This window comes from Platichthys flesus, chromosome 14 (assembly GCF_949316205.1).
Source record: "Platichthys flesus chromosome 14, fPlaFle2.1, whole genome shotgun sequence".
Classification (NCBI taxonomy): Eukaryota; Metazoa; Chordata; class Actinopteri; order Pleuronectiformes; family Pleuronectidae; genus Platichthys; species Platichthys flesus.
Genome location: NC_084958.1, coordinates 8612081 through 8638442, shown reverse-complemented (window position 1 = coordinate 8638442; position 26362 = coordinate 8612081). Strand labels below are relative to the sequence as shown.

General features: G+C 41.0%; 3 protein-coding genes across 4 annotated transcripts; 2 read left to right on the top strand and 1 right to left on the bottom strand.

Moving 5' to 3' along the window:
* On the top strand, positions 1 to 6596 carry tada1 (transcriptional adaptor 1). Its single transcript, XM_062405231.1, has 8 exons — positions 1 to 109; positions 574 to 665; positions 775 to 840; positions 1269 to 1363; positions 1517 to 1729; positions 2832 to 2983; positions 3233 to 3389; positions 5482 to 6596. Exons 1-8 carry the CDS (start codon positions 6 to 8, stop codon positions 5632 to 5634), a joined length of 1032 nt encoding a protein of 343 aa, XP_062261215.1. The 5' UTR covers positions 1 to 5; the 3' UTR covers positions 5635 to 6596.
* A 404-nt stretch (positions 6597 to 7000) lies between these two features.
* Positions 7001 to 9145, bottom strand: LOC133968957 (transcription factor Jun-like). The gene has a single exon (XM_062405229.1). The coding sequence runs from the start codon at positions 8976 to 8978 to the stop codon at positions 7815 to 7817; it is 1164 nt and encodes a 387-aa protein (XP_062261213.1). The 5' UTR covers positions 8979 to 9145; the 3' UTR covers positions 7001 to 7814.
* Positions 9146 to 14561: 5416 nt separating this feature from the next.
* Positions 14562 to 26181, top strand: fggy (FGGY carbohydrate kinase domain containing). 2 transcript variants are annotated; one of them, XM_062405227.1, is made up of 16 exons: positions 14562 to 14776; positions 16007 to 16200; positions 17308 to 17419; positions 17875 to 18026; positions 18244 to 18332; positions 18770 to 18885; positions 19022 to 19150; positions 19964 to 20067; positions 20967 to 21074; positions 21658 to 21719; positions 22022 to 22184; positions 23108 to 23182; positions 23299 to 23419; positions 23584 to 23678; positions 25142 to 25203; positions 25849 to 26181. In XM_062405227.1, exons 2-16 carry the CDS (start codon positions 16018 to 16020, stop codon positions 25928 to 25930), a joined length of 1653 nt encoding a protein of 550 aa, XP_062261211.1. In that variant the 5' UTR covers positions 14562 to 14776; positions 16007 to 16017; the 3' UTR covers positions 25931 to 26181. The 2 variants fall into 2 exon arrangements, with proteins under 2 accessions (XP_062261211.1, XP_062261212.1); XM_062405228.1 differs by lacking the exons at positions 14562 to 14776; positions 16007 to 16200; positions 17308 to 17419 and having other exon boundaries at positions 17897 to 18033.
* Positions 26182 to 26362: the final 181 nt, after the last annotated feature.

Genomic DNA, 26362 nt, shown 5'->3' with positions numbered 1-26362 from the left:
GGGTGATGACGTCAGTGCAGGAGCGATTGAACGCCATGGCGGCTCATGCTAGCGAGCTGGAGATCGCAAAGAAGAATTTAACCGATGCGATCGGCGATAACGTCAAACAGTGAGTGGAACGATGTCTGCGTGGTTTTCTTTCTCTCACGCTGAATTCTGAACGTGTCTGTGGGTTTGCTGCGAAAACTCAAAGTAATACCGACAGTAGCCTGCTCGCTAGAACTGGTAGCATCCATGAGTTCAGTGTTTACTATTTGTTTTCAGGGTGAAATGATACAAAGAAACGTAGATTTGCGAGTTGGACATTGTAGTTGTCACTTCGATGATGATGCAGGTTGGTAAGACAAGTCTGGAGAGGTGTATCCATTTACCTTCAATTAGCTTGAGGTGAAACAAGAGCAACAAATAAAGGATGGACAAACGATAACGGTGCTGCTAGTATACTGTACACAGATGAATCCAACAAGAGATACAGATATATGATGGCTACCTTGTGTTTAGCCTAGAGTTTTTTGTGGAAAAAAATATTATATATGAATATTATTTATGTTTCTATTCGTTGCATCTTTACAGTTACTGGGCAAATCTGAAACTGTGGTTCAAACAGAAGATCAGTAAGGAGGAGTTTGACGTTGAGGCCCGTCGTCTGTTGGCCCAGGAGAATGGTTAGTACCCAGGAAGTACTGCATTGATATTGTTTCTGTTGGGATGTAAATTGTGTCGTGTGTAAACATGATGCTTATTTAGTAATTTCCCCTTCTTCTTCCTCTGCAGTTCACATTCACAATGATTTTCTCCTGGCCATTCTCACACGCTGCCAGATCATCGTCTCCACACCAGGTAGGAACGTTTTGAACGTGTTTAGTGTTTCTAAAACTGCGTGTGAGCGTGTGTTTGTTTTAAAAATGTACTGTGTTCTATCTCAATACCTTCATATACTGTAACTTTACTGTCTGCTGTTGTGAGGAGTATCATTCCGTCCCCATTTCGATAAACACAACTTAAATAGGACAAAGTAAGAAATGTCCTGTGATTAAGGAATTTTATATTTAGTCTTTCAGTGCCGTCCAACAAGTGTAAACCAAAAGTTTACTGAAATCAATAAACGGAGGGAAAAAAATATCGTGATGATTCATTGCTTCAGAGCAGGAATAAACAATATATTTTTGAAATTATATACATATCTTATTAACGGAAAAAACAAAGTTGTAACTGGTGCATCTTCATTGAAGTGTCTTAAAGCTGTTGTGTTCTATTTTGTCCTCTAGAGGGCACTGGACCATCACAGTGGCAAGGTGGCTCTGCCTCAAAGCCTGGCAAACCAAAAGGGAAGAAGAAGTGTTCCACGAGACAGAAATTTGATGTAAGTGCTTTTTAAATCATTGATCTCAAAATGATGTTTGATGTCATGATTGCATTGTTTTTTTTAAATGTTAATGATATTCAATTAATCTTGAAATGTCTGAACATTTGACTTTATCATTTGAATGAGTGTATCTCCTCTGTGCGTCTTCAGCATCGGTTCCAGCCTCAGAACCCTCTGAGCGCCGCCCAGCCCTTCAGCCCGCGAGAGGCGGGAGGTGAGGAGGAGGAGCTGCGTCTCAGCGCCCACACGCTGCTGCTGCCCACGCGGGGCCAGCTCGAGGCCCGTATGATGGTGACAGCTTTTGAGCTGGGCCTGGACAACATCACAGATGACGCTGTCAGCACCATGATCCATGCTGTGGAGGTTTGTAGAAACGGTTCACCAGGAGATTAGGCATGATTGTGGATAAATGGTTGTTGGTGTATGTGGTGTTATAAATACACACGTCCTGATCATTACCATGTGACCTCATGTGACCACATTTCTTCCTGCTGTATTAAGAATAGCTAACTATATTTGACTAGAATTCAGTAGTTCATACCTCCACTTAGGCCGAACAACCCTTCACAAGATTGTCTGGCTTTTATAGTTTAAAAAAGAAAATATTGAGAGCAGGTCAGAGTGGAGAAGGACACAGAAACTCTAGCTCGGTACAAACCAGCTGCAGCTTCTGCTCTAATTCGCAGCTCTGATCTCTGAGCAGCTGAGACCAGAGAAACTCTGTTTCGCGGTTCTACTACAAATTCACTGACTGGCTGCTTTAATTGAACGAGCTCTGATCTCACTGCGTGTGTCTCTCTGAGCGTGGGCGGATATGTTAATCATACCGCGTTAACATGTTAATTTTGACAATCCAAGTAAATATATATATTCCATAAAATTGTTTGGGTAAAAAGCCGGTGTCTGTCCCTCGCAGCACTGTTATTAACAATGAATGACAGGATTGGCTGGTGTACCTGCCTGCCACTAAGCAAACTGTCTGCCTGTGGTCTCACTGCAGACAGTTTGCTGACGCAGATGAAAGTCAGAAGTTAGCGAGCGATTAGGGATGTCAGGATTAAACGATTTTACAATTACCGCGGTTTCATAACATCACGGTTTCATAAGGGTTTGTTTGTGTGTGCGAGCCACCTAACTACAACGTTAGTTGAGAAAAGGGAACTGATGCAACAGCCTTATTTCCACAAACGCTGGACATGAAGCTGCATCGGAGGAGTTCACAGCGAGAGGAGAAATCCTTGTTTACTTTCAGTTTCTGACCAGCTGACACACAATTACCCATGGGTTCAACACAAAGTCACACAGTGTTCGTCTTGGTTTGGTAAAGATGCATTTTGAGACTGACCTTTTCGTTGTCATGCTATATATACATATATATACATATATATACATATATATATGCATGTTGTGCACCACTTCTTATGTGATTGGCTAAAGCTCTACTTTCCGCTCTGATTTATTCCAGCATCACCTGAAAGACGTCCTGACAGCTGTAATCACCCGGAGGAAGGCGTATCGGCTGCGGGACGGTCATTTCCCTTACGCCTTTGGCAGTGATGTCACGCCGCAACCTTATCTGAAAAACAGCCTCGCTGCTTACCACAGTGTCACTGAATGGTAAGAACTGTCTTGGCTCTTACAAGATTATAAACATTGTGAATGTTTAATCATAAGAAAAAGAGTTAGTGCTAACCTAAAAACCCTTGCTGCTCTGAAAGATAAATACTTTGTAAATGGTATTTGGCATGGTTTCCATCCAGTAATCTGCAGCGGTAATAATTGTTTCTGTGGCTGTCATTAGAGAGTTATAGCAATAAGGATCACATTCTCAGTTCACAGTGATTGTTAATTGTTTCTGTCATGCAGTCCTGCTCCAAGTGCTTCTCTCCCTGCTGGTCCACCACCTCAAGTGTCACCTGATGAGGCTGAACAACAAGCTGTCCACTTGTTGGCTTGTTCTGCCGACATTCTTCCTATGCCTCTCTCTCCAATCAGCTTGTTCGATCTCCTGGAGGCGTTGCAGGTAAAAGAGGAATGTTCTCACAGATGTGGCCAGTTGAAGGATTTTCAGCTGTAACTTGTATGATGGGAAGAACTCAAACGGAATACATTGATATCCCGAAGAGTTAATGAAATATATGCAGTTGCCAGATTTAGGTCATGAATCGACCGAAAACCTTGATGTTAATAAGAGTTGAGGAAACAGAGCTGTTTAGTCAGATTCTCAATCTTCAGGAATTTCTGGTGTTTTTATTCTGTAGTTCAGTGATTCTCAAATGGGGGTACGCGTACCCCTGGGGGTACTTGAAGGTACTCCAGGGGGTACTTGAGATTCTTTTTTTATATATTTAAAATTAGCATCCATTCACAAATCTTTGAAAAATTGTTATTAAACAAATATTCAATAAAATATAAGTGTAAGTTCATGAACTAAATTTTATATTCAGTAGGCTTTTCAATTTAATTATCCTAAAAAAACAGAGTCTCCCCCATACCGATGGTTTGACCCAACCTGGCACACGCCACCTGTCATCACCTGCCTTGAAAACTTCAACAATGGAGTCGCGTTGAAGTGCAGCCGCAATGCTGCTGAAACACGGAGGGACAAGTACAAAAGAAGGCGATACCAGAGCAGAGAGCCTTCCCTAAACAACACCGTGAGAGCTTGTGCCTCTTCGGAGGGGCGCTAAAACGTAAAAGTTTTCCGTTGTGAAGTTAATGATTCATAACAAGAAGTCCGCGTCTCTACCGGTACCCTTTCAAAATAAAAGCATGTAATACAAAAGCGGAAATGAAATTGTATGACCTTAAAGCGCGCAAATATTTCACAATAAAATAACAGAAAGACACTTCAATAATATTAACAATAACATAGATTGAGTTATTTACACTTTTTGTTTTTCTGTGGGGAGCGATTAGCCAACAGTGGCATTAAGCCACCACATCTTCAGCGGTATCTCCAGACAAAACATGAAAGTCATGTTGGTAAGCCACCTGAGTTTTTTAAGAGGAAACTTTCTGAATTCAGGTCATCTCAAGACACGATGCGAAAAGCCTCCCCGAAGCAAACGGAAACAAGCTACCTGTCAGTATTCTTTTCGATCTTTAAAGAAGATATTTTAAGATGATAAATATTAAAAAAATATGTTTTGAGCTAATCTTTTATTTAAAACTAAGTTAATGATTTATTTTTTGGGAAGAAGTGTTTAGCTATAATTAAGTTCATGAGTTCAGTTTGAGAACATATCTTTATTATGATCCCAAAAGAGGTCACTTTAAGTTGATAATTATTTTGAGGTGCACAAATCTTTATTTATATTGAGATAATAATAAAAGTCTTTAGTTATTTTTATATCTTTTTATTTCGAAATAGTTCAAGAGAGACCACTACAAATGAGCAATGTTAAGGACATTGATGGAGTTTTAAATTTGAATGTGTCTAGTTACAAGGCTTAATAAATCACATTACATCTTTCTTTTAACCAAAAATGCTTTGCACTGGTTAGGGGGTACTCGGCAGAATTTTTTCTTCAAAGGGGGTACGTCACTGAAAAAAGGTTGAGAACCACTGCTGTAGTTACACAAAATTGATTATTTGTGGGTTCTGGGCTAAATTGTAACAGGCAATTTTCAGTAAAAATAAATTGAGAACATTATCATTGATTTCAACCCTAATCTTTGAAAATATCTAAATCAAGAGACCTGATCCTAATAACACAAGCTTCATATATAGAAGTTGTGACATATTACCTCTTGATTTGTATATATAGAGAGTAAGCAGAAGTGCGTAGCAGTAAGAGAGCCTCAGTAACAATGTTTATAAGTCATGAACTTGAAAATAATACGTGGTCACATAGAAAATAATTGTTTTTACAATTTAAAATATACACAACTGAGTGACAGGGATTCCGAGAATTGTATACTATATTTCAAAAAGGTAAAAATCGGTATTTTCTTGTTATTAGACATTTCAACATGTTTGTTTGTGTCTGTGAATTGTTCTGTAATAGCTGCTTGTCACTTAATTATTCACATTATATATTTCTGGTCTGTCACCATTTAACCATCAGACATTTCTATGGTCTAATATCCTCTGTACCATTGGTCTGGTGTAGGTTCACCATGGCGTGATGCCCTCCCACACCATGTATGCCCTCAACATGGAGCGCATCCTGTCGCGGCTCTGGCACCCGAGCCACGAGGAACTAGAACAAGACCACGTCCACCGGCAGCGGCTCGCTGGGAAAGGGGGCATGCACGTCAGCTGAGGAGTCCTGACACAGGACTGTGCATAAACTGTGGATATCATCAGGAACCAAACACGATTTTATCCTCAAATGGATCAGCTACAGTGTGTTCAGAAAAAAACATGGAAGACCTGACGCACTGTAGCTGCTTTCTTCTTGTGTGTCCAGTCAGCACATTTGGGGGTCGATCAGCCATAACTTTAAATTCTGTCATACAGTGAGATTCTAAATGTGAGGATGTGATATTTGCGTTTAATTCAAATGCAGCTATAAGGGCGCCGGACAAGAAATCAAGGATTCCAGCCCAACTTGCACTGTGTTTGGTTTGTGTGGGTTTGAAGCAGGGATCAAGTGAAGTGGGGCTGCGTGGCCTGCAGTTCATCTCGTTCACATTGTCAGATGTGCACCAAAGCTGTTGATAACAACAGCTTCTAAGAAAACATTACAGCCCATACCTAATCCCATTGTCCTGTGTACATGACCAGCTCACAACATACTGCCCGTAGAAAGAAAGAAATCCACGCTGGTGTTTTTATGTCCTCTGGCTGATTTGACCTCATGTAAGGCTGAAGTTGGGGTCAACGCTATGGTGATCTTTATGTCTAATTTAATGGGCCAATCAGACTGATAGAGATGTGTACAGCCTCCTTTACAGATGTCAGTCAAGCAGTTTGTATTACATCGTAAGGGGAGGTCTAGTCGAGGAGTAACTGAAAACATGGCTTTCATTTGACTGTGGGTGAGTTGGGTCTTTAGGATCCACATGGGTAAAGCTAAGTCCTTCATAAACCTACAGTGACAAATTTCCTGCGAATCTCCGAAGTGTCCCTCTGTGTCGGTGGTCCACATTGTTTGTGTGTTCGCCGCGTGTGTTTAGTACAGGGTTCAGATGTGTATAAAATTGTATCTTTTTCTACACAAATGTTGTTTGTATTTGGTTAATTTTACAGACAGCACTTTATGTAAATAAAACATGAATCTTGTTTTGGACGATGTATTATTTTCATCCTAAAATGTTTTTTTTATTTTTCCCAATACACTTCCATAGTGTGTAAACAAGTCTGATTTTCCTGTATTGGTTTCTTCTACTGGGAGACACCAGCTGCGGTTGGAGGATGGTGACTCACAAACACACACACACACACAGGGCTAGGCTCAGGACCTCTTGCCATATTTGGCCGCTTGCAGCCAACTTCCGACACCTCCCCGGCCAATAGGAGGCAGCGCAGCTTCAGCCATTACGCGCACGTCGCTCTCTACTCTGGTGACTCAACATCCCGTCCGCCCAGTTCCTTCAATAACAAACACTTCACATAAAGACTCCGTTCAATTATTTCATTCTCTACACCTCGTTTCCATCCTCTGATTGTCAAGCACACACAAGCACTTACGCGTGTCTAACATTTTATTTCGTCATATTTACAGTCGAAGTGCTCGAAAATACAGCGTAGAAATATTATTACAAAGTGTTAATTCAGGTCTAACATTAGTTACACGTATATCACAAAGCTGTTTGAACACAGGGGGGTTAAGAAAGTAAGGCAGTATTTGTCAGTAAACGCTACAAACACACCTACCAGAGTCCGTGCGTAATGGTGTGAAACTGTTTTTAAGTGTTGAATCTGTACAAATCGGCTGCTCGCTGGTGGGATACTCAGTGCTAGACTCAAGTCTGTATCCTTATACATATACTGGACATACTGGGAAATCTGCCGGGACAATGCCTGGCTCAAATTGTGTTTCTCTCTCCATGTGCCATCTGATCCCACACAAGCTCTGACTGACAGTCCAGCCGGGATGGAAGTCTGTGTGGGCCACAGTTAATTTGACATTTAGCTGTTGTGGACACCTGCCATGTTTCCTTGTACAAATTACAAATTCCATTTTTTTCTCGTTTGGATGGATTTTTTCTTTTTCTTTTTTAAGAAACCAATTAAACACAGAAATATGTAACAAAATGACATGGTGTGATATATGAAACGTTCCCTCTGAGCTGTGATTCGTGCATTAGGTCTGCTGGCTTCTTTCCTGTCCAATTCAATACACTGACCAATTAGAAGTCTCTTGTCAGTCACCATCAACAGCCTGAGTAGTGATTCGAGGAAACATGGCTGAGGCTCCTCTGTGAGGCTGGAAAGGCCCGTTTAAGCTGCATTTGGTCCCCAAAAAGTGCCACTCGGTTGTTTTTCCCTTATAGCATTCTAGAACGCCTGGAGCTGCTGCGTCAAGATGAGCTGGCAGCCGCTGTTAACATGGTCCATGACCTTTTGTTTGAGCAGGGCCAGCTCGTCCCGCAGGACGTTGGCGGAGGAAACCAGCTCCGTGTTTTGATTCTTCAGGTTCTTCACCCTGTCCTCCAGCCGGGACACCCTCTCCAGCTTCCTTTTCCGGCACTTGGAGGCGGCCACCCTGTTCCGCATGCGCTTCCTCTCGGCTTTGATGCGCTCCTGGTTCTCCATGTCGATGGGGGAGAGCGGCGGCGTGTCCCCGGACATCTCGGGCACGATCTGCGGCTCCTCCTTGAGGGCGTGCGGCCGCGTGTGGCGCTGGTGCTGGTGAGCCGCCGCCGCCAGCTGCTGGTCCATGTGGTTGTGGGCGGGTTGCGGGTAAGCCGCGGGTGGGTGCCTCTCGCTGGCAGGTGCAGACGCGGTGCTCGCATCCCGGCCGAAGCTGCCCAGGTTGGTGTACTCCGGCGGCTCGCTGCGCACCGTGCAGCTGTAGGGGACCCCGCCGCCCTCGGGCTCAGCAGCTCCGGATGCCGCGCTGCTGGTGGCGCCGGTCAGCGCGTCGGGCAGGACCACCGGGATCTGCTGCTGGTAGTGGAGCTCAGCCAGGGCTCTGACGAACCCCTCGGCGAAACCCTCCTGCTCGTCGGTGATGTTTTTGGGACACACGAACTGGGTCGGGGTGGGCGTCGTGAGCCCGTTGCAGGACTGGATGATCAGCCGCTCGAGCTCAGGCGAGGCCAGCTTCAGGAGCCCGACGTCGGGGGAGGTCAGGATGTCCAGGGCCCTGGCGCTGAGCTGGGGCTTGAAGCTTTTCGGGTCGTTGAGGTTCAGAGTCATCGTCTGTCTGAGGGTTTTGGGGTTGAAGCCGTACACCGTTGTGCCTTCATGCTGGGGGTTAGACGCGCTCACGGCTTCGTCGTAGAAGGTCGCTTCCATTTTCCTGGACATAAAGTTTGAATCACCTTGAGGGAAGACTCGTTTTCTCCGTTGATCGCACTCGAATCCACTGTTTACATGTGTCCCGGGACTCCGGATCCCCCTTCTGTCCTGTGATAGAGTCCGCCTATTGTTGAAGTTCAACTCACTTGACAACTTGGTGTCCTGAGAAAACTTTTCTCCTGTGACACGACCGATCATCGATACAAAACAAATCCTTCCTCTTCCGCAGAGCGTCAAAGTTCTCCCACGTCTACTTTCCCGGTTCGATTGATCCTCCGCCGCTCGGTGTGGAAACTACACGCTGAATAGGGATAATACTTTCTATCACTTCCAACGTGGAGACGAACTTTATCCACCTCTAAGCTGCAGCGCCACTGAAAATAACAATGATGTCATTTCTACGGCCTCCGATTGGCTCGAGATGATGTGCTGGGCGGGGCGGGTCTAATGACATGCAGGTTGCTCTGACAACAAGCCATGTCCACGCCCCCCGCGGTGCTTTGTGGGATTAGGTAATGCAGAGAGTGGAGCAATGTACTCTGGGATTACGTAGTGTTTTTGAATATTTAGTTACCCGCTCATTTATTAGTTACCCATCTTAAAAGGAGGGCTGCTGCTCGGTGGGACTCAGCCTCGGGTTAACACATAGGAGCCACTTCAAAAATAAGATTAATAAATAAAATTAGTTTTTTTCAAATTTTCTTGAAATATATTGAATCTTTTTGTAAAGTTTGACGAATTAAAAGAAAATACATTGTTATTTCAATGTCAATAGCAGTACTATAAAAATAATAGAAATCAAGGTGTACATAAACCTGCACCCAAAACCTCTAGTGGTAAAGGACAGATCTTCAGCATTTTTATTTCTATATGCACATGCTTGAGTGTTTGCAGTAAAATCAAGTATCGACATTTAAATTCAAATTAAAATTATACAAAAAACAACAAACATGTATTATCTTTAGCTTTATGTCAAACTGATACTGTAAACTGTATATCAAGGAGTTTGGTATGGGTGGCACAAGCATTGCATTATAAACCACATTTATCTATTCAATAACAAACAATTTTTAATAAAATGTTTCATATATCATACATTTAAAGATCATTCAGAAGAGAAATGCCATACCAAATAATTATTTGTTTTCCTCCACCAAGGAGGTTATGTTTTCCCTCCTGTCCGTTTGTTTGTTTATATTTTCAGATGATATTATGCAAGAAAAAGTGGATTTCCACAAAACTTGGTGAAAGGACGAGACATGGGCCAAGAAAAAAAAGGTTTTGGCACAAATCTGTAGAAAGAGGCAGATCCAGTATATTTCTCTCTCTCTCTCTCTCTCTCTCTCTCCTTAACATTATGAAATCAGAATAATGCATTAATCACAATGAAAGAACCTAACCACATTTAGGAGACTGAAAATTATAAAATGTTCTGTGGATCCAAATCAAGAGTTTTTCAATGTGATATAATAGGAGGTATTTGCTTATTTCAACCCCTGTACATTACTTCACGTGTCATTTAGCCGACATTTTTTTCCGAAGGGACTTCCAATTAGTGCATTCAACATCTATGAGAGGCCATTCAGGTTCAGCATCTTGCCCGGGGAAACTTCTGTACAGTTATATATGTCGGTGCTGATCTTGAAATAGGGATGGAACCATGAATTTTGTATCCCTTTCTTTTATAATGTGAGAAAAAGAACTGGGTAAAGGTACAGTTTGTGCTCTATACTAGTGCCGTTCTAGCTAGAAGTTAAATCAACCAATCACCTCACAGTCTAGTCCTGAATATCGGCTTGTTTACCAGCTCATATATCTGTGTTCAGAAATAGGTACAAGGATAGATACATTATAACAATTGGACATTGTCATTTTACATATTTCATGAAAACAACACAAGTGAGCCACGCCAAGTGAGGAAATATACATTGCTGAAAAAAGTATATTCCGATATTTACTGTCAATTATTACTTACCCACAAGTCAATTATTAGTCACTCCAAAGTAAGGCCTGCTCCAATTGATATCCAACAGACCAGAGCAAAATTCAATAGATGAGGTGATTGATTGCATCATCTCAATGCAGTGACATGAAGTCATCAGTGTTTTACATATTTGTAGTAACAGGGCGTTCGCAGCATGTAGACAATTTAAAGGGAAGAGGAAGAAGCTTAGAGGAATAGGAATAAGGGGAAATTGAGTGGTTAGGACCAAAACAAGAGCTCCTTTGTTGAAGAGAACAGCACATTTTAAAAATGCAGGCCTGCAAGTGTTTTATTGATCTAGTTACTTTGAAATGAGGATGTGTCTCACTGGAATCATAATCTGATTGGACAGGTCCAGGGAACTGGTTTGCAGAAGGATATGAAGATGTCAGATAACAAAGATAAAGATGAGAGAACACAGAAATACAACAAGCAGGTTATATAGTGGTTAACGTGCAGCATCTCTAGTAACTGTAAACTGGTATTACTTACCAATAACTGATGTTGAAATATTGTGGGGCTGGACATAAAACCAAATCTAATCCAATATAAATATGCATGCCATTGATTTCTTGCTGATCAAGATCACAATGTAAATTCAATTTAATTAATCAAAGTCAATCAAATCTATTTAAAATTATGCAAGTTTTTCCCCAGCTACAATCTATATTTATTTTTTGTAATTTGTAATGTTTGACTAAGATGCATCTATCTGTTCAAACTTTTTCAAATAAGATATTACGTCATATTTCATTTAGCTGAAGCTTTTAAAATAAGTGCATTCAACCATGAGGGTACAACCCAAGAATCAAGTAAGATCAACTTGCTTCAAAAAAGTCCAAACTACAAGGTGATTTTTTTTTTTCCAAGGTTTAGTTGGAAGAGATTTGTCTTTAGTCAGATGCACCAATCAGTTTTTTCACTGTTTTTATATCATCCCACTCTGTTCTATATCTATAGACAAAAAGTGTACTCTTTTCAATGGATTACATTTGCCAAGGAGGTTGTGTTTACATTGCCCTTTTGTTTGTCTGCAAGAATACTCAGAAATACTCACACTGATTTCCTTGAAATTGTTTGGAGGGCTTGAGTATAACCCAATAAAGAACCTATTACATTTTGAATCAATTCAGTTAAATTGGCGGTTCCGGAAACCTTTTTTTGCACTTTCTTTAACATGGCGAGATAGGGCGTTGGCCTTGGTGGAGGTCTCCAAGCACCAATACACATTTTATTTCGTAAACTGAGAGTGTTTGGCTTGAAAAATGTATTTCTGGATGAATGAAGTTCCCTTTTATCTCAATCAATAACATGTCAATGTGTGATTTAGCATCATTAGGAATATAAGGAAAGTTAAAGCATTAAAAAAAAGTTTAGTTATAAGGCAAATGTATCATAATTAAAAATGTAGCTCTAACTTGCAGGCTATTCAAAATCTTGAGTTTTTCCTAATTTAAATATGATTAGTGCTTGTGCATTTTAACTGGCATAGCACTACTCAATACATAAAAGATGTTAATAATATTCCTCACACACATGTTTAAACGGGTGAATGTGGAGCTGGACTAATGACTGGCGCAGCTGCAGTTCAGCCGCTGTGGCCTCCGCGCCTCCATTGCATTATTCAACATGTTCTCCTCAAGCCAACTATAAATAAGTTAACAGCCTCAGACCAGACAGCCTGAGAGAATCAGAGCTGTTGAGGTCAACGCTCTCCAGACGACATGTCGTCCTCACAGCGACACCACGCAGCCACGCTGCACGCATTCTGAACAATGTGTCACCCAGTGGAGGCAAGCCAGCAGAGAAACACTTAAAAAAACGTTTGTGTCTAATACCACAACAACAATGAAGGTCCTCCTTCTTTCTTTCTACCTTACTTGCTTCCTTACTTCCTAACCAACTTCCGTCCTTCCGTCCTTACATATTTTCCTTCCTGATTTACATACTTACTTCACTTACTTTCTTCCATTTTTCACTTACCTCCTTCCTTACTTCACTTACTTCTTCTTTTACTTACTGTCTGAGTCTTTACTTACTTCCTAAATGTCCTTCCTTTCTAATTTCCTTCCTTACTTCCAAACATACATACATACATCCACTTTAACCTCCCCTTGTCTCTCCCTCTCTCTCTGTACACCTGTGCTAAACCCATAGGGTAAACCCCCGCGATATTTTCCCATCAAACCACTGCTGTGCTCCGGCCGGGCTTCCTGTTTCCCTGTCAGTGTTTCCTCTCTGCTGGCCTGACGGGGTCGCCTTCAGATAACAGCTCTTCCCTCCTCCCTGCCCAGGCCAGCTGTTTCCACCGCATACCGTTTTCTAATCAGGAGCTGCTCCTGCCAGCCTCCAAACAGGCCTGCTTTTGTTGTGCAGAGGTGGGACAGGCCATCCTCCATGGAAACACTCCCACTCTGCATGTGGGCAAAACACAGAGAGCGAGCCTATATGTGCACGTGTTGATGTATAAGCAGAGCAAAGTTTTGATTACCTTCAGGACACACACACACACACACACAAACACACACATACACATACACACTCTAAGACACACCGAGATTTCTAACACTGTCTGTGCGGTGTTTGGTGAAGACCATCTGTTTCTTCCTGTCCTGCTGCTCAGTTGTTTCCCAGTACTCCATCACTGCTGATCATTCCTGCTCCAAACAATCTGATCACAGCCAGCGCCGCTTCCTTTGGACAGCTGTTTATCTCTTCCAAGAAAAAGACACGCACACACACACACAATGGAGGAAAGGGACGTGGCGGGATGCAGCATAGAAAGTTTCAGAACCGGTGCTGTTATTGTCTCTTATTTATTTTGCCACTTTGCAGCCTTATCACTACACCAATGTGACAGATTATCAATTGCAGTAAATGATCCTCTCAAATAACCCAGCTCACATGTAAATCATCACTAAATCATATACATTCAGTGACTTTAGTTATCCATATTTGTCATAGCAAATACTGGGACATGAAAGTTTAATTACAAGTATAACAAACATAAGTGATGGCTGCATACTGTTAAAAGTTGCAATGAATAAAATCCTGTGCACCTATAAGTCGTTTAGGCCCCAGGGTGGTTTCCCATTTCACCCATAATAACTAATCTAATAACTCTAACATTACTGATTGATAGACTTGAGGAAGTATATATAGAGCAAACAGGTTTAATCTCAGTCAATGATAATAATCAACACAGTACATGTCACAGTATTGTTTCTTTTCAGTTTAAAAACAGATTTTTTTCTTCTGAATGAAGGTGTGGTTATAACCTCTGAGGTGTTGTACCTTCTCGCTGTGTTTGAATAATGCAAAATCATAATTTCAATATGTACAATCTCATATTGCATTGTAATAAATAATATAATATATACTGAACCTTTGTTTTATTGCTATTTATGAGATAGCAGACTTTAGTCAACAAAATTGGTGTTTCTATGTGGGGAGCAAGTTTACTCTGACCTACTCCTGGGCCCATAGAGTATTTCCATCAACCCTCATATGACTTGAACGTAGGATGTACCGTGTTACCACCAGCAGCATCTGGATCTGTTGAGTTGCAGTGATTTTTATGTGGAAAATAAGTCCTCTAACCACTTGGACTTAACAAACACAGAATACGATCAGTTCATGGTGCCCTCTTGACTCGCTTGTATCCAGGGATCCATGGTTTTATAATGTATATGCAGTCTATGGTTTTATCCGGCTCGACAAGAAAAGCGACTTCTACCTGTTTTGGCTCCTTACGCGTTCCGTAGCCAGCACTGTCCTCAGCTCAAGGTACAATGACCCGAAAACTGTTCCACACACACGCACACGCACACGCACACACACGGTGTATAGCTTGCGAGAAACTGTGAGTAACATTACAATCTGTAGGGAAGAAGAGTTCAGCTACTTTCACACGAACACACCACGTTTGATAGTTTTTTACGGTGACGCGTTCACGACGCTCCGGAGTTTTCGAGGAATCTGAACCAGAGACTGTTGGATACAAACGCTGCTGGTTAGTCTGAACCCCCCCACCCACTGTTGTTTTCCAATGGATTTATAATGTACAAGTGCCAGTGTTTATCTCCGTGTCGGAGACAGAAGGTCAGAGTGGCTGCAGGCTCAGGATCAGTCCTCCTGCGCATTCTCATGGATTAGTCTCATGACAAGAATATGAGGTGGGAGAGTGCGGTGTCTTTCTACAAACCAGTCCTCTCTCCCTCCAGACTGAGACAACAAGAACAGATCACATCACCGATCTGATCTGAACTAGCATTTACATCAATAATATATGTAATCAATAGCGTGACGGATCGCGACTGTACTTCCAAAACATGAGGTGTAAATCTCTCCAGCTCCTAAATAAGCTTTGCACTTCAATACAGATACGTGATGATCGAATGTAGTAAATGTTGAAATGTTATTTAACAGTGTGAATTTCTGGCACGTACCATTACAATAGGGAGTGCAAAGTTAGGGGCAGCTCCTAAATCAAGTGAAAAGCTAGAGCACATACTTCTGCCAATGCCCAGCAGCCCCCTCATGAAACCACAGTTAAATTACTCAGGTTGGGATTTTTAATTGGATCTTCATCAAGATCCGTGAATTATTCTCAGAGAAAGCAACAAAAATGCTGGAAAATGCCCTAAATCATTATGTTGCAGTAAGTGACAAGAAAAATCCGGCCCTCACCAAAATTGAATTGTTCCCCTTTGACCCACACCACATCCTTCCAATAAGTTTCATGGTCCGTCCAGTAGTTTTTGCATAATCTTGCCCAAAGACTGACTGATAAACAAACAAACAAAGAAATGCAGACGAAAACATATCCTCCGTTGGTAATTTCGATTTTTGGACACTCTAGTCTTAGATTGTAAATATCAATTCACAGCTGGTCAGGTTAAGGCAAAATCACCTGCATCCACATTGCGACATTATAAATTAAGTGGTTTAATGTCTGTTTGGGCCATTTTGTCAATTTGACCATTTTAATTTCAGACATTTAATCAGGACTTAATTGCTAAATTATAACTCGGCAGCCGCCCACCTCTAACATCCAGAGAGGACACAGAGGTCAGAGGTTAAACTGTCTCTGCACTTTTTTCATGGCTTTATATTGAAGAACTCTACATTTCGGTGCAGGTTAACCGTGACGGAGGACCGCCTCCATCACCTTTCCAGAAAGTTGAAACCTGGTTTGTAATCAACCTCTGTATCTCCCCTACTCCTCCTCCTCTACATTCAGCTCGTATCCCCATGGCGGAGTGCTATTACGTCGGAGTGGACGTAGGCACTGCCAGTGTGAGGGCTGCACTGGTGACCAGAGATGGCGTCCTGAAGAGTACTGCAAAGGAGCCCATCAGCATCTGGGAGCCCCAGTCTGACCACTATGTCCAGTCCTCCACTGAGATTTGGGAGAAATGCTGTGCAGTTGTCAAGGTGGGGTGACCTCAACGCAGTGTTTGGTTCCTAACCTTAGTTTTAGATCCCCTCAATTACCCAAACAGGGAACCCAGCCATCATGTCCCTGATTTAACAGTGGGTGTTAGCTAACACAAGTACATAAAACATGATGTATTTTTATACAAGTAGTTTTTAATCCTATTGCTTCCTGTGCAGGTGGAAATTACTTTGACCAATTTTTACTATTCATTCTTTAACTTTAAATCATGATTTCAACCATTTATTATGGATAACAACTTTGAGCAAACTATAGCAATTGTTTATCCATGACTGTTAACTAACTCAATAACCATAGACTGTGTATAAAGATGTATGATGAATCTCCACTTACCCAACATAAACGATTGGTCAAACACCAGGTTATGTATGACTAAGAGCTATCTAAAAGGACAGAAACCATCTTTGACAAAAAAAAAATTATTTTAGATTTTTAAAAGAAAAAAAAGTGTGGCCCATGTCCCCTCCACCAACATGGAGGAGGCAGGGCTTAGCAGTCAGGCCCAAGGGGCAGATCATGTTGGTTTGGCTTCTCTTTTGGGAGTTGTTATTTAATCCATCTGATACAGTCTATGATATCAACTACTTGTTCTTGACTGTCAGCTAACTATAGCCCCTGTTTATTCGATATATAGAGCTGTTTCAGTTGTGTAGTCATTAAGCTGAAGACAACACTTCAGTGTGTTGTCCATTTTTTTTAAACTCACTGTTTCCCCTGCTCTCTCAACTGCAACTTGTGACTTTGATGTGTCAAAACCATCTCATGTGGGTTTTTTTTTTTATTTTGGGGGGGGGGGGGGCGGAGCCTTTACAGTCAGCAAAGTTGCTTCCTGGTATTTGTGACATCAGCATGACCTCAGCTTTTACTCCTCGTTTCTGCACAAAACACAAATATGTGTATATATCGTTTGCTTGAGCATGAACCTTTTATAGTTTATTTTGGGTTGAAATTATAAAAAAGAAGAATATTTATTCGATCAGTTTTATTTAAGGGGATTTTTGCAATCTACACACCATACAACAGAACAGCCAAGGTGTGTTGTGTTGTAAATGCATCTGAACTGATATCTGTTCTATATGTTCCAGAGAGTTACCCAGGGTGTGGACAGGAACCAGGTTTGTGGTGTTGGTTTTGATGCCACCTGCTCTCTTGTGGTTTTGGATCAAAGCTTCCAGCCTGTACCAGTCTGTCAGGATGGTGAGTGAGTCACATGACCAGAATACTTTTCAATGAGTGAACACATTAAGTTTTTAAGGATGGAAGTAATTATTATTGGTCTTTGAAATCCGGATACAAAAGCGTTTGCAATCATTTTTAGCTAGAATGGATTTTTGAGATGGGATCTTTCAATGGGTTAGCTCTGCTTGGACTTGTTGATTAGTCTAATGCTATGTGATACTTCATTGATCCCTGAAGTTGAACTCCGGGTCAGGGCAGCTATAGATCAGAATCCCTGGAGCTGGTAGGGAGTTGTTGTTTTTGTTCCTCAAAGAATCACAGTCAGGACCCACATATGCAGGTTAAATTACTTTGTTTCTCATCTCCCAGTTAAATCTTATGGCTACATCCAAGATATTCAGTCCATGCCGTATTATTGATATTTGCTCTCATTTAAACATACACATTCTCCCTTTCTCTTCTGCTTCATCCAGGTGACGGACAAAGGAATGTGGTTATGTGGATGGACCATCGTGCTGCAGAGCAGGCCGCTCGTATAACCACCGCCGGCCACAGAGCTCTGAGCAGGGTAGGAGGGGTCATGTCACCTGAGATGCAGCCCCCGAAGCTGCTCTGGCTCAAAGAGGTGAGAGGTGAGAGAGGTTTCCAGAGGACACTGATCTCTGATTTTTCTTGTTTGTACTGGGTGGTCAGCATGTGGCGGGTGTTGTTTCAGCCTACCTTCTCCTGGCGAGACAGATCCTTCAAAACACGTTCCCCAGAAGTTATTCACGGCTCAGCTCTGACCAACCAGTGCATGTATGTGTCCTTATTACTCACAAATCAGAGGCTTCTTTTATCAGAACCTCAAAGAAAGCTGCTGGAACAAGGCGGCTCATTTCTTCGACCTGCCAGACTTCCTGTCGTGGAAAGCAACGGGGTCTTTGACAAGGTGAACTTTACTGATTCATCATTATATAATTTCACCCTTCACCCTTTACAAGTGTCCTTGGCAAGATACTGAAACCCTAGATGGCCCCTCATAAAATGATGAGTGTTCTAAAAAAAAAATGTAAGTCGCTTTGGATAAAAGCGTCAGCTAAATGACATGTAATGTAATGTAATGTAATGTAATGTACCAGTCGTTTAATGTGCATATATAACAGGAAGGTGTGTGTAATAGAATGTCTCTGTTTGAAAGAAAGAATGGGCTTGTCCTAACTGGGTTTATTCTAAGAAATGTGTCTTTTAATATGTTTTTGATACAGTGGCCTTCATAAGATACTGTTAATGTGACTCTTGGTCATTGGATAGATGGTAGAAAGCGTCCTTATTTCCGAGAACTATCTTTGGAGGCATGTTGAAGTATTATTCTGCAATGTTTCACAGATCTCTTTGCACTGTGGTGTGTAAGTGGATGTACTGCCCTCCAGAGGGATGGGATGACAGCTTTTGGAAAAGTATTGGATTGGAGGACCTCCTAGAAAACAACTATTCCAAAATAGGTCAGAGAATCGAGTACCCAAAAATATTCTTTGTGTATGTAGGAAATGTTCTAATGAAAATTCTCATCTCACCTAAAACAGACTGTCTTTGCAAGAGTTATTTCATTCTATAAGCTGTGGCATTTCTGTCGTCCAGGCAGTGTGACCTGTTCTCCAGGGAGCCCGTTGGGAGGAGGCCTCAGCCAGGAAGCAGCAGCGGATTTTGGTCTCAACCCAGGAACTGCAGTCGGCGCTTCTCTCATTGATGCTCATGCTGGAGGCCTAGGTATCACACACTGAAATACAAAAATGTTTCCGGGATACATTAAATCAAATAAATCCGCATTTCTATTTGGATCCACACACATTTTTGTCCCTTAAATATGCTTGATTTGTTTTCGTTAAGATCCATGAGTAATTCCCTTGGTAATTGGTGAAAATGTCTAAAAAGCTACCTTTTATCCAGGAATATTAATCCTTTGTTCAGATTTGTGCTAAAACATAATATATTCTTTCTTGGGCCATTGTCCCATCTTTCCACCAGGATGTGTGGACATTCATTTTTGTGTACTCCTGCTAACAAACAAAACAACCAACAAACAAACAGACAAACATAATCTCCTAGTTGGAGGTAATTAACAAACAAGTATCTTAAGTAAAAGTCCCTCAGTGCTTCAGTTTACTGTATCTTTGTCCTTGGCTCAGAAACCCCAACCATCTGGTTTTGCTTTGCGAGGTAAACTACTCATGAACTCTGCCCTCTGACCTCTGGCTTTGACCTCTGCCGATCACACATTGTTGTAGCAGCCAGAGGTTAAAACACACTGAACTTTTAGTTGTTGTACATGTCACAGTGATGTACAGCCCCGGCCCTTGCGCATAGATCAGCCTTGCACCTTAAACTCAAACCAGCTTGACCAACATTATTCCAGTAGTTAGTGTCAGTGCTGAGTCCCACATGTAGGTGAGAGGGTCGCTTCAAAAGCCTTTCAAGCTTTTGATCTGCAAATCACTGCTACTACTACACCCAACAATTTTTATCAGGTAATACCCCAAAAGGGCTTTAGACGATCAAATCTAATTTTACATCTCATTCCAGGTGTGATAGGTGCAGATGTGAAAGGCTTGAATTTGCCATGTGAGGACCAGTCTATCACCCAACGCATGGCGGTGATCTGCGGGACGTCCAGCTGTCACATGGCGGTGAGTGGGTTGCAGATACACTTCACCTGCTGTGTGACATTTTTAACAGACTTGAGCTGCAGTGGTTCCTGCTGTGCATTTCAATTAAAGTCACTCCAGCTTATTGGCTGCTGAAAACATGGGCAAGCTTTGAACTCCATGATAAACTATATTATACTTCATCACTGCATGACTAATGTAACTCCTTACTCATGCATTTATTAACCAAAAATGAACACACTCTAAAGTCATGTACATACTAATACTTATAGTAATGCTAATACCAATACCAATACCAATACCAATACTGATACAAATACAAATGCTAATATTAATGCTATTGCTCAATCTGATACTAGTACTAATATCATTACTAACACAGGTACTAATAATATTGCTAAGGATAATACTTATATAGTTATAATACTAGTACTCATATTTATCTTCATGTTGTGACAGCCTCATGGCTTCTGACCTACTTTGTGTAATACTTGCTCAAATACTTGTACTAACACTGATTCAATACTCAAAATAATATTATACTCATAATGATTTTTATACTTATCAAATGCTTACACTGATTGTGAATACTGATACAATCCTGAAACTACTATACTGGTACCCAATCAGTTTGAAGTAGTTTTTCTATTTATAGTAGTTTGATAAATCATCTTTCTCAGTAACACTGATGACAGGGCTGCTCTCATAACCTCTCTCTTACACATGTCATTATATAACGTGAATAAGTAGCTGTAAGCAGTCGAGCTCTGTTACTAATACTGTTACTAGCTGTTTACATTCACATTTCAAACATACATAGTCCTTCTGCTGCTTTAAAAAAAGGCTTTCATATCTCTCTAGATGTAAAAACACACCCTGATTGACCCCTCACATTTATTTTTCACTGTGACGTCTGTCAGATCAGCGAGCAGCCCCGGTTTGTGCCTGGAGTGTGGGGACCCCACCTGTCGGCCATGGTGCCGGACATGTGGCTCAACGAGGGAGGACAGAGTGCTACAGGAAGGCTGGTCAGTCCACGGCTTAGTGATAATCCTACTGTACTACACACACTTCAGGCTTCACAGAAAACTGTTTGCAAGCTGAGATGAATTATTATTATACTCAAAACACATCTGGATGTGATCACACATCTGGCCACATAAACATTTCAGTCTGAGAGCAGTTTGTCTCTGCCCAGTAATTATATGGCTTTTGTGTACTGTCACTCAAATGAGTTGAAACACTTGTAAAGATGCACATTAATGTGGAACATGTAAGGCAAGTTGTTTTGTGTCTTTATGTTTTACTTTCGTAGTACTTGGTATGAGGGACATTATGCAGTCAGGCTTGTGTCTGTGACTCTGTAGACACATTCTTGGATATAAGGCAAATATTGACGTATATGTATAGAATCACTTTATTGCCACTGTGAATGTGAATACTTTGGTTTGACAAAATAAGCTACTATATAAAATCTGCTTAATCGTCATTAACTCTACATGGGGATCTGTAAAATATTCCTAATAAATTGTTTGATGCGATAGCTCCTCAAAATCTTTATGATCTGTGATTCTCTCTCTGTTGGACCATGTTGCTCCCCCCCCCCTTCAGATTGACCACATGGTGAAGGGCCACGCTGCCTACGCTCAGCTCCAGGAGCAGGCACAGCAGAGGTCAGTGGATGTGTTGCATGCCGCACATACGTGTCGGCACAGGTGTCAACCCTGTTTAGTTTACTCAACTTTACAAAGGTTAGAAACTTGTTATGTCTATTATATGGTTGTTAAAAATAAATAAATATAATTCCCGCATTATTTAATGGTTTGATTTTCAAAAATTAAACAAAGGTGCTCGCTCAGTCACACCTGTGCTCTTCATCCTATGACAAGCTGTATTGTCTTCTGTGAAAAAGGTTTGGTTTTGGATTGGTTTTTTATCTTGTTTCATCGGTTTCCTTACTGTGCTTTTTCTTCAGATGTCCCTTCACAGGTGAGAGCATCTACAGCTACCTGAACAGCCACCTGAGTTCAATGGCTACCTCCAGCTCCTCTGTTGACCTGCTGGGATCCAGTCTTCACTTGTGGCCAGACTTCCACGGGAACAGGTCTCCCCTGGCTGATCCCACGTTGAAGGGCATGGTGAGGGGGACACGACTCCAGGCTTGAAATTACTTTATGATACACAATATCATTTAAAGCATTACGTTTATTACTGACCTACAGAGGCTTTTCTATTAACCTTATCAGTAGTGTTATGTTCAAACAACGCAGAGGTGTGGTCATAAAAAAGAGAGATTTTAAGAATACAAATGTTTGATTAGAAGGAAGAAAGAAGAACCCCCAAAGAAAAAGAAAAACAATTTATTAATAAATACAAATTGTATGTGTTTAATGCTATCAAACTAACCAAATTAAAAATAAATGAATGAATAAAAATGTTTAATGCTTGATTATAATATATAAACAATAATAAATCAAAACACATATTAAGATCACATTATAAAAGGAAAAAAATGAAAAGGGTGGATAAATAATAAATAAGAACTAATAATTCCAAAACCGAAAAACATATATATTTATTCATATGCATTATCAGCTGTTTACTTATCAGGTTAAGGAAATGTTGCATTCAACTTCATTCACTTACAAAGAGCTTCCTCCAGTGGTCAAAAGCAACACCTATGTTAAATGAGTAGAGATAACGATCAGCTTCTATTTCTGTCACTCCTTTGTCGTTACTGAAGTTAGCATGCTAACCAGCTTCGTCTCTCATCACCTTCACATCAGTCTGATCTGAAGAAGTAGAGCCGCTCAGGAGGGAGGGAGACGAACTGTCTCTAGTTAACAAGTGAATTATGTCCTCCACTATACTTGCAGTAGACAGACATGAGTGTTGTACATTTTTTGATGGAGATAGCAAATAACCACATACCCAGAAATGTTTAACAATTTCTCCTTCCATAACAAAATATAGTAAACTTTTGACGTAGGGATTTTTAAATCAAACAGTGATTCTTCTTATTCAGCACTGAAGTCTTTTTGCATGAATCACTGTTTTGCAGGTGGTTGGACTGGGCTTCTCTCAAACCTTGGATGACTTGGCGCTGCTCTATTTAGCCACTATGCAAGCCCTCGCTGTAAGTTTGACTTCTTCCTCTGAGCCTCACACGCACATCATGGTATACCTACAGAGGGAGGTTGTATTTCTTTACTTGTAACCTAAATAGTCTTGTGTTTCCTTCTTTGGTTTCAGCTCGGTACGCTACATATTCTGGAGGCCATGAAGGAAGCAGGACATGATATCACAACCCTCTTCCTGTGTGGGGGACTGAGCAAAAACTCCCTGTTTGTACAGATTCACGCCAATGCAACAGGTAGAAAGTTTCAATAATGGATCACAAAAGTATGTTATATGTTACTTCTTTTAACTAGAACTTCCACTAATATTAGAAAACATTTACATTTAGATAAAAACTATTAAGTGAACTAACACGGCTCTTTCACTCATTGCACTTATGTTCAATGTGATCCTCGTCAGGATTGCCTGTGGTGCTACCAGACCAGGTGGAGGCTGTGTTAATAGGAGCAGCCATTTTGGGAGCATGTGCATCACAGGACTTCAGCTCTATACAGGTAGGGCAACACACACACACACGCACGCACAAATGCACGCACACACACACACCCACACACATACACACAAACAAACTGCATTAAAAAACCTGAAGATGGCAATGGCTGTAGCAGAGAATAAATATAAATAAAACCCAATATATAAAACTTGAATTGAGAAAATACAATTTAACAGAAATTAACATAATTGTGCATCTTTTCTGCATTGTTTATTCTGTAAAATAGAAGTCGCCATATTCAGAAACATAAATTCTGTTACTGATATGTCTGTGTAAGGCTAAGTTGGGTTCTAGTATGTATGTATGTATGTATGTTTGTACGTATGTATGTATGTATATATGTATGTACGTATGCAACTGCTGGTGATACAGGATAATGAAAATGCATTACAGATTTGGAGAGAGACAAACAACCATTCATACTCACATTCACACCCATACGGTCAATTTACCGAACATTTATTTGGACTTTGGGAGAAGTACCCTTGAGAAACCCACTCAGACACGGGGTGAACGTCTCACAGTTAGGCCCCCGGCTGAACAGGGATTTGAACCAAGAACCTTTTTGCTATGACACAAGTGGGAACCACTGAACCACTTCCCATTGTACTGTATTATGGAAATAACAATATATGCAAATTGCAAATTGGAAAATATTTTGAACCATTATTGACATCCTATACTTTGTATTAATAATGTAAAATTGATGTATTTCTCACCTGGGTTTGTCCCAAGCCAACAACAAAGCTATACCCATGGATGTCTTAGAGCTATCATATAGCTGTTTCCACAGGTTGGCTGGTACTCTAAACTGAACTTCATGGGTAAAATCATTCTTGTACATCACTGAAAAATATTTATTTTGCAGTGTATTTAGTGGTTTTAAATCCAATCTTCTTATTTCTATTCCAATAAAATGGACCTGAGAAACATCGATGACAAAAACCATATGCACACATGTTTTAACAGACTCAATGCCTCCATCTGCTGGGTGTGAAAATTGGATGTATGATGTGCATCGCTCTGCTGACGAGGTTCAGGCCACAGAGAAGAGCCAGATTCATGCACAGTGTGTTTAAGATATAAGTGAGGATAAGTGCTCTGCTGGGTCAGCTTATCGTTCCTTGCCTTCCCAGTACCGGAGCTCGTAGAATGACAAGCCTTTAAGCCACATGTACTAAAAATAAGACGTTATTGTTTGGACTAGTCTGCACCTGTCAAACCGTTTTCGGCCATAACTGCAGCAGCCAGTTGTTGCGTCTGATCCTCTGAGCTGCACAGAGTCAACCGGCTGGATTTGGTGGCTTCAGACGACAGAGAGGCCCCCGTGCTGCATTAGTCATAAACTGTAACCGCTGCAGCTGGCTTTTGTTCGCACTGTAACTGGGTCAGGGCCGGCCTGCAACTGAATGAGTGTAACATGATTTATTGAGTCACATTTTCCTTTGCGATCTATGTTTTTAGGAGGCAATGGAGAGAATGGCCAAAGTGGGGCGAGTTGTTCAGCCCGACGATAAACTCCAGAGGTGAGAGAGAAACAAATCAATGAATATATAACCTCAACAATTTTATTTAAGAATAAGAAGAGTCCCTCCTTTCTTAAGATACTCACCTTTCGATGGGAACCATTTTCACATAAACTTCTACCTGTTCTTTTTCTTTTATGTTTTATTTCTAATCTAATTTCAAAGTTACAAAAATAACCCCTGTAGATATAGAGACTGATTTACAAGTTATTTTTCTATTAAGTGATTCGACTCCAGTTAAGGGTAACACCAAAGATGATTATAGAGCCTGCATAAGATAATTTACTTTATAATTTATCTCTAACAACTTTAGATGCACAACAGGTGCTGGAGAGAACTCAGCTAATCACGTTTTATGTTCACCCTGTCATATAATTCAGTTCATGTTGCTCGTTAAAGCTATTAAAGCATTTACCATTATTCCTTCACCATGCAGTGATTAACACGGTCTTTGTTTATGCACAAAATAAATAAATAAACATCTCCAGTTGGGATTTATATATCTATTCTATTATCGCATTAGTTTTCTTTGAATTACGGACCTTCTCAGGACGCATGTTTCCAGGCTTAAATTAAAATGACATATTAAATATTCATTAGTATACATTATTTAAAAAATATAATGCATATTATATTTTGTTTCAGCTTCTATCAGAGAAAGTACAAGGTGTTCTTGCGGCTTTTCGCCCACCAGAGGGAGTACCAGGCCCTAATGAACGATGGGTGATGGAGGCGCCAAGAAGACTGTGACCTAAAACAGAAAATGGATCCACACACTGCAAACAAGAGCAGTTCCGAATAATTGTTTTCAATGAACTGAAGTAAAACAGACCCGATGCTGCAGGATGATAAAGCAAATGTGCGGAGATCCACAGATTGAACAGTATGTGTGGGCTACCCAAAGGCCTCTCTGCCTCAAGGTGACAGTACCACGAAATACTGTCAGATTAAAATATATAAAGAAATTATTGAAATTACGGAACAGTGCTTGTGTCTTTCACCGCCTCCACTATCTAAAGTAATAGATATATAATTTAAAGAACTTCAACGTCAACACTGACACTGGTTAATTTTTCAATCATCTTGTCCTTTGTTCTGCCCTCGCGAACTGAATCCGAGAGGAGGTGTCAGCGCGGTGACAGAGCAAGTTCCCTGTTGC